This window comes from Salvelinus sp. IW2-2015, linkage group LG13, assembly GCF_002910315.2.
Source record: "Salvelinus sp. IW2-2015 linkage group LG13, ASM291031v2, whole genome shotgun sequence".
NCBI classification, from domain to species: domain Eukaryota; kingdom Metazoa; phylum Chordata; class Actinopteri; order Salmoniformes; family Salmonidae; genus Salvelinus; species Salvelinus sp. IW2-2015.
The window spans coordinates 47,516-62,703 of NC_036853.1; the positions used below are offsets into that span (position 1 = coordinate 47,516).

At 43.4% G+C, this 15,188-nt stretch overlaps 1 protein-coding gene across 1 annotated transcript in view; it reads left to right on the forward strand.

Annotated features, from left to right (window-relative positions):
- The window catches only part of LOC111971776 (receptor-type tyrosine-protein phosphatase eta), a 30,202-nt gene that overhangs the window by 10,470 nt on the left and 4,544 nt on the right, over window positions 1-15,188 (forward strand). The window contains exons 4-24 of the mRNA XM_070446333.1: window positions 2,575-2,835; window positions 3,029-3,313; window positions 3,489-3,752; window positions 3,937-4,194; window positions 4,792-5,049; window positions 5,323-5,577; window positions 5,772-6,059; window positions 6,209-6,478; window positions 6,618-6,872; window positions 7,104-7,376; window positions 9,361-9,386; window positions 9,532-9,619; window positions 9,990-10,126; window positions 10,268-10,421; window positions 10,837-10,924; window positions 11,017-11,061; window positions 11,224-11,232; window positions 11,349-11,436; window positions 11,583-11,673; window positions 12,795-12,868; window positions 13,270-13,404. Of these exons, the coding sequence (XP_070302434.1) occupies window positions 2,575-2,835; window positions 3,029-3,313; window positions 3,489-3,752; window positions 3,937-4,194; window positions 4,792-5,049; window positions 5,323-5,577; window positions 5,772-6,059; window positions 6,209-6,478; window positions 6,618-6,872; window positions 7,104-7,376; window positions 9,361-9,386; window positions 9,532-9,619; window positions 9,990-10,126; window positions 10,268-10,421; window positions 10,837-10,924; window positions 11,017-11,061; window positions 11,224-11,232; window positions 11,349-11,436; window positions 11,583-11,673; window positions 12,795-12,868; window positions 13,270-13,404 (3,602 nt within the window). The remainder of the gene's footprint in view (window positions 1-2,574; window positions 2,836-3,028; window positions 3,314-3,488; window positions 3,753-3,936; window positions 4,195-4,791; window positions 5,050-5,322; window positions 5,578-5,771; window positions 6,060-6,208; window positions 6,479-6,617; window positions 6,873-7,103; window positions 7,377-9,360; window positions 9,387-9,531; window positions 9,620-9,989; window positions 10,127-10,267; window positions 10,422-10,836; window positions 10,925-11,016; window positions 11,062-11,223; window positions 11,233-11,348; window positions 11,437-11,582; window positions 11,674-12,794; window positions 12,869-13,269; window positions 13,405-15,188) is intronic.

Sequence of the window (15,188 nt, forward strand, 5' to 3'; positions counted from 1 at the left end):
ATGTGGACTACGCTGGTCCCTTTGAAAAGCACATGTTTCTGGTTATAGTTGATGCCCATTCCAAATGGCCAGAGGTGTTTTGCACTGACTCCTCCACCTCAGCTCAGACGATAGTGTCTCAGAACAACGTTTGCACGCTTCGGATTGCCTCTGCAGCTAGTATGCAACAACACGCAAGCTTTCGTAAGTGACGAGTTTACAAGGTTCATGTCAGTAAATGGAATCAACCTCTGCTCCATACCACCTTGCCACCAATGGGCTGGCAGATCGCTTTGTGCCTAACCCCTAACCCTAACCCTAACCCTAACCCTAACCCTAAAGCAAGGACTCGACAAATGAAGGCCCAGCAGCACTGATGTTTGGGATGCCTCGCCGCACACAGCTGGACATCATGAAGCCAAACAGGCGTAAAGAAGTGCTGAACAAAGAAGCCAATATGCTCTCTGGCGTCCGGGAGTGCCATCTCCAAACAGGACAGGAAGTGATGGTGCGAGACTACAGAAGGGGAGGGAAATGGACAAGAGGGACAGTACACGCACAAATGGAACCCAGAACTTACCAGGTTCAAGTGAGCCCAGACATAATGTGGYSGCGTCACATTAACCAAATGCATTCCACGGAAAAYWGCACAACAATCGAGARAGAACAGGCACAGAGAGCTCCTGAGAGTGACACACAWGRAACTGTAGWGGACGYYGGGGCAGTAMAGAGACMCCAGGCTGAAAGAAGGGAACGTGTTGATGAAGRTGCTGCTATARCAGAAGCTATAATGGAACAAGCACACACTGAGGATGTTCAGGAGCCTCCAGACAATCCTAGGYRMTACCCAGRRCGAAGGCACCGTCMACCAGACAGACTGGACTTATAAACAAACAAACACAAACAAAAACTTACACTGTTCAAGTTCAAATCAAAGATGCAAAATAACTACAACAATTTCTGGGAAATGTTTCACTTGTGGTTTGGAGGTAAGTTTTCTCATTTTGTATTAGAGAAAGGGAATGTTATGTTCTGTTAATTACTGTGCCCTTTAAGAACGGAGCGCCCTTTAAAGAACGGAGCGCCCTTGTCATGTGCAGTGTTTGCTCTATTTATTCTTGTACTAACTAGCTTTAGTAAATGTCGAAGCTCCAGTTCACTTCCTTGTTACGGAAGTTCTCTTAATTGTATCAAATTTGTTCACGAATTCGTGTGGAGGAGAGAACGGACCAAAACGCAGCATGATGGAAATAAGCCATCTTCTTTTTATTAAAGACGAAGATGAACAAAAAACGAAACCATTTACAACTACAAAAAAACAAACGTGAAGCTAATAACGTCGTGCACATATACACAGGCTACAAACGTTCCAACACAGACAGATTTCCCACAAACATCTAAAGGCCTATGGCTCCCTTTAAATATGGCTTCCCAATTCGAACACTAATAACCAGCTGTACTCGATTGAGAACACAAATCAGCAGGCCGATAGACTTTTCTAAAACCCTACACTCACACACTTGATTTCTAGACACATAAACACTCAACCATAGACCTTATCTAGACACATACACTCAACACAAACCCATACACTCTAACAAATCCCCTAGACACTACAACACCAAGACAATACAAAAACACAACCTAACCGCATGGTCACCCTACCTAACCTAAAATAATAAGAAAACACAGAATACTAAGGCCAGGGCGTGACACAATTAGTAATACGAGCTAAGCACTATAGCCAAATCCACTAATTTGATGGGGTGTCCACATATTTTTGTATATATAGTGTATGTAAAATTTAACGCAAAAGTAAAAACAATTGATGTAGCAAGCAATCAATCAATGGGGTGGCAGGTAACCTAGTGGTTAGAGCGTTGGGCCAGTAACCGAAAGGTTGCTAGATTGAATTCCCGAGCTGACAAGGTAGAAATCTGCCTTTCTGCCTCTGAACAAGGCAGTKAACCCACTGTTCCTAGGCTGTCATTGTAAATAAGRATTTGTTCTTCACTGACTTGCCTAGTTAAATAAAGGTAAAATAAGAAAATGAATGAAAATAAGAATATTAGTCAGCAGCATACCACCCTGCATCCCACTGCTGGCTGGCTTCTTAAGCTAAGCAGGGTTGGTCCTGGTTGGTCCTGGTTGGTCCTGGTTAGTCCCTAGATGGGAAACCAGATGCTGCTGGAAGTGGTGTTGGAGGTCGAGTAGGAGGTACTCTTTCCTCAGGTCTAAAAATGTTTCCMATTGCCCTGTGTAGGGTGCTGTCTTTTGGRTGGGATGTTAAAYGGGTGTCCTGACTCTCTGTGGTCACTAAATATCCCATGGCACTTATTGTAAGAGTAGGGGTGTTAACCCCGGTGTCCTGGCTAAATTCCCAATCTGGCCTTCAGTCAAACAACCACTTTAACAAGTATGTTATTTCACAAGTTTTATTTTATGATTCAAAGGATATGGATTCATGGATAAGGTGAAAATGTCGATGTCGTAAATGGCTAAACAATCTAACCATAATCGGTTGTGGTTTTCTCTTTTCTGTCGATATTTTCCATCAGTCATTGCAATGAACCTTTTCGATTGTGCTTTTGACAGAGCCTGAACAACCKGTGGACATTGTGGTTACGGGACGAGGAACCAGTCAGCTGAAYGTGACCTGGACCTTGCGTAACGGGAGTGTGGACTACTACAAAGTGGACATACTGAATACTACTTGGAACAATATGTCCAGCATAATCACAAAGACCAGGGAGGCCAGCCTTGCTGGGTTACAGCCTGGGAGGGTTTATGAGGTCACAGTGACTGCTGTAGCTGGAGCCTTTAATAACACGTCTGCTCGGGTCCAGTTAGCCACCAGTAAGTCATGGTCAATGATGCCTATACTATGCATTTACTGTAGTTTGAAGTTTATGAAAGTTTGTATGAGAGTGTGAGAATGCTTTCTCTGGTTTTGTCCCRAAGAAAAAGCTAATCTACCTAATGTGTGTTTGTGTGAACGAGAATTTGTGTTTGCAACTTTCCTAACATCACTCTTATTTCTCCTCCATAGAGCCCAACCCACCTGGACCCCTCAACATCRCAGAGAGGACAACCAGCTCCCTCGTTGTCCAATGGACAACCCCGGGTCTAATGACTGGAGCGCAAGRCATCTCCTATAACATCAGCTACCAGCTTAATGGGACTGGTTTAGKAGAGAGAAACCAGTCTTCCTCTACCACTGCTCTCAGAAGTAACCTGACCTCTCTGTCCTCTGGGACTTGCTACACCATCACAGTGAAAACCATTGGACCRCAGAATCTAGAAAGCACCAGTGTTTATACATCGGAATGTACCTGTGAGTACACTTGTGACAACTGTACAGTAKACTGTGCTCTGGGTGACGTTTTGACTGTGAAAATGTTGCAGAAATCTTCTGAAACCTTTCTAATAATCCTACATGCCKTAACACATTTCATATCCTAGTAAGATCATTGATTTCAGGTATATTTTTTTCTCTCCCTTCCTGCTAGTGCCCAAACCAGTGGTGAACCTCACAGCCACCCCGTTGTCCAACTCCTCATGTAGGCTACAGTGGACTGACCCCGTGGAGGTTAAGAACTAYTACACCTATAGAGTCCAGTACATAAAGGCTACAGGCCCTGTACCGAAAACAGTCAGTACCAACTTCACACAAGTCAATGACCTAGAACCTGGGACTGGCTACAACTTCACTGTTACCWCGGTAGCAGCAACGGGAAGCGAAGGAACTCCAGAACGCACGTTCTGTAACACTAGTAAGCCAGCGTTCTAAACTTCCAAAGGTATTCGTAGAGGAATCCAAGAGCAATGCAAGTGCATTCTAGTCAGCCAGCAAACTGCAGTTACTCTGGGGTAGTCAGGAGGTGTATAACACTGTCTGCGAAATGATTCTGTGTAATAGATGATATTAATATGATATCTGCCCTCTTTGCCTTTCAGAGCCCAACGTGGTCAGTAACCTCACGGTTGAGGGTCTGAACACAACTGCTATCAGACTTTCCTGGTCCAAGCCGAATGACCACAAACCAACCTACTCCTATCTGGTGACCATCTCCAAGAGTGTGTTAGACATCATCTCAACCACGGTCGAGATGTACACCTTCACCAATCTCGATCCTGGGAACTGTTATAACTGCTCTGTGGTCACGGTCGTCCAGGATGTTAAGTCTGATTCAACGGAGAAGATAATCTGCACAAGTAAATTTCTAAAATTTCTCCCTTCCTCCCTTCAACCCTTCAACCCTCCTCCCTTCACACACCTTCCAACCCTTCCTCCCTTCAACCTTCCTCCCTTCAAACCCGTCCTCCCTTCCTCCCTTCCCTCCCTTCAACCCTTCAACCTTCCTCCCTTCAACTCTTCATCCCTTCCTCCTTGATCCCTTCTTCCCGTCAACCTGCATCCCTTGCTTTCTCCCCTTCTCACTTTTACATTCTTTACTTAGCAAAGTGGATTTCATCTGAGACGGGTGACAGTGCGTACTTCATATCTAAGCGTAGGAGCCTAGTGGTTAGAGCGTTGGGCTAGTAACCGAAAGGTTGCAAGTTCGAATCGCTGAGCTGACAAGGTACAAATCTGTTGTTCTGCCCCTGAACAAAGCAGTTAACCCACTGTTCCTAGGCCGTCATTGAAAATAAGAATTTGTTCTTATCTGACTTGCCTAGTTAAATAAAGATAAAATAAAAAGCCAAGTTGAAGACACAATTAACACATTTAACATAACACTTTTAAGATCTCTGTATCTCTAGTCTAAAATGTGAAATGTTCATTTTTTCCCCCTTCTATCCACCCTTCAGAACCTGCGGTGGTGGCAAACCTCATCGCCATAGGAACAACAACCAACATGAGTGTGACCTGGCATAAACCTATGGGACAGGTGGACAACTACACCGTTACTATCTACAAAAACAATGTGATGGAGAACAGCCGTCCCATCACCAACACCTCTGTTTCAGTTGTGTTCCAGAACCTGAGGCCAGGGAAAGTCTATGTTGTCAAAGTGGCCACCAATAGTGGACCACTCACTGAGGCACTAAATGTTACAAATGCAACGTGTAAGTCAGTACATGTTTATAAAAGTCCAACATTCCAACTGTACTCCATTTGTTTAGCATGGACCAATTTGTGTGAAATCATATTTGGTGGTGGAGATTCCACGTCTGGGTTTTCAAGTCTTCATTAACCCACATGAGTTCCTTCTATATTATACAGCACAATGCCAGAGATAGATCATAATCTAGATGGAATGTTGTCTGATGTCATCCCATGCCTGAGACACTCTATCGGCAATCTCTTCCATAAGTGACTTCTCCCTGGCTTGTTCCCAGATCCCAACCCTCCTGGAAGCATCATGGTGGTGGACCAGACCACTGGTTCCATCAACATCAGCTGGGCCCGACCCCTGGACATGGACCTAGGTCAGTACAACTTCTCTGTGTTCCATCTGGACCGGCAGAACCTGACGGAACACAACTGGATCCTCCTGAAGAACCTCCAGTCTGGAACACTCTACAACATCTCTGTGGTAACTGTAGGGCCGTTTGACTACCAGAGCACAGCGGTGACRACGGCCAACTCTACCAGTGAGTGACTACTAAACACAAACATTTACACTGTATCTACACAGCACATGTGCTAGCAAGGAGGTCCTGGGTTTGAGCCGAATCAGGAGGAAGCGGTACTCGCCAAGCATGACGTCCGTTACACAAACACTCATGTGTACACTCACACAGATTGAACATGTTCGTTAATTATCTTTGTTGTTCCTTTGTCCCAGGGCCCCAGTCTGTGATCAGGCTGATTGAGGCAGGAATCACAACCACCAGTGTGACTCTAGTCTGGTTTCAACCAGAGAGCAAACCAGGCTACTCCTTCAGAGTGGAGGTCACCAACAGGTCTGTCACCACAAACACCACCATGAAAACCATCCCCGGGATACAGTCTGGGAGCAACTACAACACCAACATCACCGGGCTACAGTCTGGGAGCAACTACACCTTTACAGTGACAACACTCACAGGGGACGGCACCATGGCAACCCCGGTGACGGTGTCTTATTTTACAAGTATGTTCCCATGGCAATAAAGCTAATCTCAGTTTAACTTTAAGAGTTATTTTATCTTTCTAAATTGGTATTAATAAGAGTACAGCATATGTTGATCAGTATTCACTTCTTTGTATACTGAAGACTAACCTAAGATCCTCTGTTTCCAGGACCATTCGCCGTTAGTGGTTTGGTAGCCTCTACAGTGAACACAACCACTGTGAACCTGACCTGGACCAAACCACCTCAGTACCAGAGTGGTTACACATACCGTATCCAGACTGAGGGGTGCGTGTCTGCTCCCACAAACCGCACCACGGAGACAGGAGAGGGGGACCTCATCTCAGAACTCACACCAGGAACCAGATGCACCTTCAGTGTTTCCGTCAAGGCACTGAACAGCATAGAGGGAGAATCCGTCTCAACCTCTCAGTACACAAGTCAGATCTCCTTCCTTTTTACCTTTTTAGTTATTTGGTGTTTTTCTAAAAACTCTCAAAAGGAGTTCATATCGCTTCATATCTCCCCCTCTCTTCTTTTAACATCCCCCCTCTATGTTCCTCTCTCCCTCTCTACCAGAGCCTGAGTCTGTCAATACGTTCATCGACAACAATGGTAGCAACAGTACCATAGTGGTGCGCTGGGAAGCACCCAGAGGAAACGTAGAGCATTATATAGTCAATCTGAACAAGGTCCTTTTCTCAGATTGGCTGAACTCCAGCATTCGGTCAACATCCTTCCTTAACCTGTCAGCTGGCAGAAAGTACACAGCCGTGGTGACCACTATCAGTGGGCCCTTCAACGCTTCATCAGAACCTGCAACTACAGCAACTTGTGAGTTTGAGGGAGGAGATGGAGGGAAAAGGCCCAGAGTTCTACTCAGCATGCCTCTTTTATCTGTTAGAGTTCATTCATTTGTTTTCGACTGTTTAATCTAARACAAATGTTTTTTTCTTTCTCACTTAACCAGAGATAACTTTCAAGATTATTTGTACAAGGAAATTCATTTCACAGATGTTATTGGCAACTTAGATAAACTGACATTTCTGTCCAAATCTCTCTCAGATCCCAACCAGCCTGGGCCCATCCTGGTCTTGGAGAAGACCACTAGTTCTATCTCTGTGGAGTGGGGTGAAGCTCCTCTGATGGCCAACACCACCTTCAGTTACCTAATGACCTACCTGTCAACGCAGCTAGACAACAAGATGGTCCCTCTGACAAACACCAGTCGCACACTGCCCAATCTGTCCTCTGGAACACCCTACAATATCTCTGTGGCTACAGTGGGAGTGCTAGAGTTCCAGAGTGAGAAGGTCTGGAGCAGTTTGGTCATGACCAGTGAGTGTCAAAACACACATACTACATACATGACATGCGAGCACACACACACACACACACACACACACACACACACACACACACACACACACACACACACACACACACACACACACACACACACCACACACACACACACACACACACACACACACACACACACGGTGCAAGAAAAATATGTGAACCCTTTGGAATTACCTGGATTTCTGCATAAATTGGTCATCAAATTTGATCTGATCTTCATCTAATTCACAACAATAGACCAACACAGTGTGCTTAAACTTGTCTATATTGAATACATAATTTAAACATTCACAGTGTAGGTTGGAAAAAGTATGTGAACCCCTAGGCTAATGACTTCTCCAAAAGCTAATTGGAGTCAGGAGTCATCTAACCTGGAGTACAATCAATGAGATGAGATTGGAGATGTTGGTTAGAGCTGCCCTGCCCTATAAAAAACACTCACAAAATTTGAGTTTGCTATTCACAAGAAGCATTGCCTGATGTGAACCATGCCTCGAACAAAAGAGATCTCAGAAGACGTACGATTAAGAAGCTGGAAAGGGTTACAAAAGTATCTCTAAAAGCCTTGATGTTCATCAGTCCACGGTAAGACAAATTTGACTATCAATGAAGAAATTTCAGCACTGTTGCTACTTTCCCTAGGAGTGGCCGTCCTGCAAAGATGACTGTAAGAGCACAGTGCAGAATGCTCAATGAGGTTAAGAAGAATCCTAGAGTTTCAGCTAAAGACTTACAGACATCTCTGGAACATGCTAATATCTCTGTTGACGGGTCTACGATACGTAAAAAAACACTAAACAAGAATGGTGKTCATGGGAGGACACCACGGAAGATCCACTGTTGTTTGCAAAAGAGCACCTGGATGTTCCAGTTGGATGTTCCACCTGGATGTTCCACCTGGATGTTCCACAGCACTACTGGCAAAATATTTTGTGGACAGATGAAACTACAGTTGAGTTGCTTGGAAGGAACACACAACACTATGTGTGTCGAAAAAAAGGCACAGGACACCAACATCAAAACCTCATTCCAACTGTAAAGTATGGTGGAGGGAGCATCATGGTTTGGGGCTGCTTTGCTGCCTCAGGGACTGGACAGCTTGCTATCATCGACAGAAAAATGAATTCCCAAACAATGATGTAGACAGTTGGGTGATGCAACAGGACAACAACCCAAACAACAGAAGTAAATCAACAACAGCAAGGCTTCAACAGAAGAATATACACCTTCTGGAGTGGCCTAGTCAGAGTCCTGACCTCAACCCAATTGAGATGCTGTGGCATGACCTCGAGTGCAGTTCACACTAGACATCCCAAGAATATTGCTGAACTGAAACAGTTTTGTAAAGAGGAATGGTCCAAAATTCCTCCTGACCGTTGTGCAGGTCTGATCCACAACTACAGAAAACGTTTGGTTGAGGTTATTGCTGCCAAAGGAGGGTCAACCAGTTATTCAATCCAAAGGTTCACATACTTTTCCCACCCTGCACTGTGAATGTTTACACGGTGTGTTCAATAAAGACATGAAAACGTATAATTGTTTGTGTGTTATTAGTTTAAGCAGACTGTGTTTGTCTATTGTTGTGACTTAGATGAAGATGAGATCAAATTTTATGACCAATTTATGCAGAAATCCAGGTATTTCCAAGAGTTAACATACTTTTTCTTGCCACTGTACATGACATGTGAGCACACACACACACACACACACACACAACACACACACACACCACACACACACACACACACACACACACACACACACACACACACACACACACACACACACACACACACACACACATACATGACATGCAAGCATGCACACACACACAGACTAATTTCTGAACACATACACTCAAGCACACCCATTTACAATCCCAGCCCTGAGACGTTTGTATTCTGTATTCATAGCTATTGTTACACTAACCTCTCTATACTCCATTACATCTCATTTCCAGGACCAGAGAGTGTCCAGTCCCTCAGTGTAGTGACAGCAGAGAGAACATAACATGACCTGGATCAAGCCTGGGGATCACAAACCAAGCTACCACTACTATGTGATCTGGACCAACTCTGGTTAATCATCAGTAACACAACCACACTTATGGAAAACCTAATCCTCGATCAATGTTCCTGGTAGTCTGTATAATTTCACCGTGACAACAGAGACAGCTGACGGAACAAAGGGAGCTCCAGTCTCAAACTCCAGATGCACCAGTAAGATCATAACATGCTTTACATGCTTCACATGTAGGCTACCATACTGTACCACTATTGTGTGATGGATTGATAATGCATATAGGATGATAAAGGACATACTATCATTACTATCACCTACAGACACTGATCCAGATTTACTATCACCTACAGACACCGATCCAGATTTACTATCACCTACAGACACCGATCCAGATTTACTATCACCTACAGACACTGATCCAGATATGGATCTTATTTTAGATGTATTTTATTTTTTAACTGTGTTTTGATGTCTTGTAATTGTAATGAAATTCAGACATGATCTACACATTTCCTAGTAATACAAATCTAAACTGAAAACCTCTGTGTCTCCTTCACTGTGCCATAGATGCCAGCCCTGTGTCCAACCTGAAGTGTGACTCTCCTAACGGCCCCAAGGTGACCCTGTCCTGGACCAAACCCAAAGGTCTGAAACAGGGCTTCCAGATCACTGCTTATGAAACCAACCAACTCCCCCAGGGCCAGGTGAGTACAGTAAATATTGGTCACAAAATAAAAACAAATATTGATTGATTGAATACATTTATGACTGGTTGATTGATTGATTAATTTTATTAATTCATTATTGATTTCATTAATAATTTAATGATTTATTTATTGGTTTAGGTACACTATAACACTAGTGGTGACTGTATGCCAGCCTGTGGCCACACAATATCTGACCTTAAGCACAGTACAGACTACACCCTGACTGTAACCACTCTGGGCTGTGGGAGCTCCAGCACMATCCAAATCCTCACCTGCAAGACTGGCATTAATGGTATGTGATAAAAACAATTGCAATTGCAATGTAGGCTCAAATTTGATGGAATAGGATAGAATATAACAACATAATTACCCTCACAATTTGAAAATGTATGTTTTCACACAAGACGTTGACATATATTAAAACCGTTATGTCTCGATAACTCTGTTCAACCAAAGTCCTGTGGAACTCCCTCAGGACCCAGGTAGCTACAGCTCTTTTACTGTACAAACCACCTGTATGTAATACATTTATAAAAGGATTCATAGTAATGTAGTCATATAGGCACTTATAAGGCACTTTGACCTGTTATGAATGCTTATAGCAAATCTTATAATACGCTATAGGGTCATAAAAGGCATGATGAAGGTTTTTGGAGTGTATCACAAGGCGTCTTCTTACCTTTTTTTCTCTTCCTTCTTCTCTGTAGCTGTCATCGGTGTGGCTGTCGGGGTAACGATTGGAGTTTTTGCCATCCTCTTCATCATCACCATTGGCTTAATCATCCACTGGAGGAGGTGAGCGATCATCATCATCATCATCATCATCACTCGATAAATTAGATGTTTTTGGAAGGTCATGTGATTTTTGTGTGCTTTTGTTGTTACAGACAAACCAAGAAAGACACTTCAGACATCCAGATTCACTCCATGAGGTGATTTCTTCTGATCTTTCACTTGTTTCTGTCTCAGTTTGAAAGTTCATGAAACTGTAATTCTGTAATAGCAAAATAAGAGAATATTTGTCATAAAATTACTTAGGTTTTTATTTAACTGCTAACATAACTCTCTTTTTATTTCTCTCTCTTTATTTCCAGAGCTAAAGTGTGAGTATTAACTCTTATGGTAACAGTAGACTTGACACATTGAATGATGCAGCACTGTTGCTTGGTGTCACGCATGTGTTTGTGTTAATGCTTGTCTCCTGTGTCTCTGTGAGCAGAAGCGTGGCCGTGAGGGTGGAGGACTTTGAGGCTTATTACAAGAGGCAGAAAGCAGACTCCAACTGTGGTTTCGCCGAGGAGTTTGAGGTAAAACATAAAGCTATTTATTCAAACATACACATGATATGGATATTCCATCAGGCAGCAGTTGATTTTCTGTATTCGGTAAATATGCCTGTGTTTGCTTGTTCGCTACTGGTGCCTGGTGGCCTAATGTCTCCCTCTCCTTCTAGGACCTGAAGCCAGTGGGAACAGCCCAAGCTAAACGCAGCGCTGAAGCMCCGGAGAACAAGTCTAAGAACCGCTACAACAATGTGCTTCCCTGTGAGTCTACCATAACCCCTGACCCTTGACCCCTGTCTCCATGACAATGGCCCCTGCCACAGCTAGCCGCAGCTACCATTGCTTATCGTATCCAATCCTCCATCCTCATTGTCGAACAGACTAACTAACTCCTTTGTTTATTCAATAGCTCAGAGTTTGACTAGAGGCTRCATGTGCACCACAAAGTCAGAAAAGGGACCAAATTATTAGCGTGAGGCACATGGGCTACTAACAGCTTACTACACAATATACACTTTGTAACATTATTACTATCTTAGCTACAGTATACATGTCTCCCTGGTATATTACATCATTTATGCAGCAGCATACAATACATTTTTGGACTTACGTTGTTGTGCTGTGCTCACTTCCTTCCAAACCACTCATAGTTGAATTTGCCATTYCAACTTGTTGTGTAATGTTTATATCCAATGGCCGATGAGCACAGATACGTTTTATCTATAATTTCTCTTCATTATTTMTCTTCATATGACAAGGATTGAAAAGGATTTGCCAGTAGATTGTYGACTTGATTCATGATCATGACCGTTAGCTATGATTTTGAAAGTATRTTGACATGATCAGTCCAATCAAATACTGTAGATATAACGTGATTTGACATCATTTTATCTGTGGCCAATAACCTTGAGTCTTCTTGGATGGGCACTTATAATATAACTCTATGTCAGAAGCCAAAGGGCTAGAATTTGAGGTCTCCCCTTAACTTCGCGGTGACGTAGTGTCCCCATGAGTGACAGAACACGGAGCCAATCACAGCGCAACGCTCTGTATTTTCTGCTGGCTTGCCCCACCACAACAGAAAGGACTGAGCTAGGCTGGAACACCTGCATTTTGGAGTTGCAATACTCAAGAAAACAAAAAAGAGACCTTGTTTGTATGCAGTTTTATTAACTCAATGATATATATATTTTTTACATTGTTTGCAAACTAATATGTGACACGTATTAATGCCAAAATAACATGCAAAACAGCCAAGCCTGTTAAAAATGTGGGGCTCAAAAAAGGTGGGGCTCTGGATGACAGGTTGCCACTGGGGCAGAGTGACAAGAATTCTCTTTCATTTCTATCGATCCTCATTCCTCCTCTTTCCCAAATCCCAGATGAGTCCTCTAGAGTGAAACTGTCCATCCATGGGAGTCCATTCGACGACTACATCAATTCTAACTACATCCCGGTAAATACTGACCTGTCATCATCATCTTCATCATAATCAGCTTTCTCCGAAACTCTGCGCTTCAGCTCTGCTCTGGGGTTATTTCACAAATATGATCGATATAGCTAGATAACTTCCATTAGACTCAGATATAGGTCTTCGTTGTCAGGTTATAGCTAGATAACTTCAATTAGACTCAGATATAGGTCTTCATTGTCAGGTTATAGCTAGATAACTTCAATTAGACTCAGATATAGGTCTTCATTGTCAGGTTATAGCTAGAGTTACTAGTATTTAGTCAGTTACATCACATCCATCTCACATTAACCAGAAGATACAGACAAGTATGAAAAGGTTTAGGAAAGTTAGATGGTGATTGTAGTAGATGCTTACTTACTGGGTCAATATGTGTCCTTTGCCAGGGTTACAACTCCAGGAAGGAGTTTATTGCGGCCCAAGGTCCTTTGCCCGTCACCGTCAATGAGTTCTGGAGGATGATCTGGGAGAAGAACGTCCAGACTCTGGTCATGCTGACACGCTGTAATGAACAGGGACGAGTGAGTGCATACACACATATATACACATGTGCGCACACACACTCAGACACACACATAGACGTGTGCGCGCACACACACACGAGGCAGCACACTTAACAGATTCAAGACCAGCTCCGTCTCAACTCTTCAGTCGGCCAGCCCAAGCAGGTTGTTGTTCAAAAGATGGTGACCAAAATGATCATATTTACAGAAACAGRAAACCCCAAATAATCATATTGACAGAAACAGRAAACMCCAAATAATCATATTGATAGAAACAGAAAATCCCMAATKTATCMKGACTCAGGATATGACCCAGATGCAGMCACAGGAGGCGGATAGTACAGTTCTCAGATCATTTATTAGAAACACGGGGCAGGAAAATTGCAAGTCAAGRGCAGGCAGAGGTTTGTGATCAGGTCAGAGTCAGGCAGGTACAGGACGGCAGACAGGCTCGGGGTCCAGCAGGCAGAATGGTCAGAACCGGGAAAAACTAGGAAACAGGAAGGCGGGATAGACCGCTGGTAAGAGAAGATGAACTGGCAACAGAGAACACAGGAATAAATACACTGGAGATACCTAGTCAGTGTCCAACTGAATGTATTCACTGAAATGTGTCTTCTGCATTTAACCCAACCCCTCTGAATCAGAGAGGTGCAGGGGCTGCCCTTAATCAACATTCATGCCTTTGTGCCCAGGGAACTGCCTTGCTCAGATGAAAAACAAATTCTTATCTTGTCAGCTCAGGATTCGATCCTACAACCTTATCCAGTTACTAGCCCAATGTTCTAACCATTAGGCTACCTACGCCGCCTAGGAGGCAACTGGCGACACCTGGGGGCCGAGACCGGAGGGAGACAGGAGGGGTGGAGAGAAAGGGCGTGGGAAGTTTACATACACTTAGGTTGGAGTCATTAAAACTCGTTTTTCCACCACTCCACACATTTCTTGTTAACAAACTATAGTTTTGGTAAGTCGGTTAGGACATCTACTTTGTGCATGGCACAAGTAATTTTTCCAACAATTGTTTACAGACAGATTTTTTCCCTTATAATTCACTGTATCACAATTCCAGTGGGTCAGAAGTTTACATACACTAAGTTGACTGTGCCTTTAAACAGCTTGGAAAATTCCAGAAAATTATGTAATGGCTTTAGAAGCTTCTGATAGTCTAATTGACATCATTTGAGTCAATTGGAGGTGTACCTGTGGATGTATTTCAAGGCCTACCTTCAAACTCARTGCCTCTTTGCTTGACATCATCGGAAAATCAAAAGAAATCAGCCAAGACCTCAAAAAAAATGTGTAGACCTCCACAAGTCTGGTTCATCCTTGGGGGCAATTTCTAAATGCCTGAACGTACCACATTATTCTRTACAAACAATAGTATGCAAGTATAAACACCATGGGACCACGCAGCAGTCATACCGCTCAGGAAGGAGACGCATTCTGTTTCCTAGAGATGAACGTACTTTTCACGCCCTGGCCATAGAGAGGTTTTTATTCTCTATTTTGGTTAGGCCAGGGTGTGAGTAGGGTGGGYATTCTATGTTCTGTATTTCTATGTTTTCATTTTCTTTGTTTGGCCTGGTATGGTTCTCAATCAGAGGCAGCTGTCTATCGTTGTCTTTGATTGGGGAGCATACTTAGGTAGCCCTTTTTCCCACCTATGTTGTGGGATCTTGTTTTTGTACAGCTCTTGTAGCCTACGGAACGGTACGTTCATTTTGGTTTCACTATGTTAATTTGTTGCTGGTTCTCATTGAAATAAATATGATGACCACAAATTACGCTGCGCCTTGGTC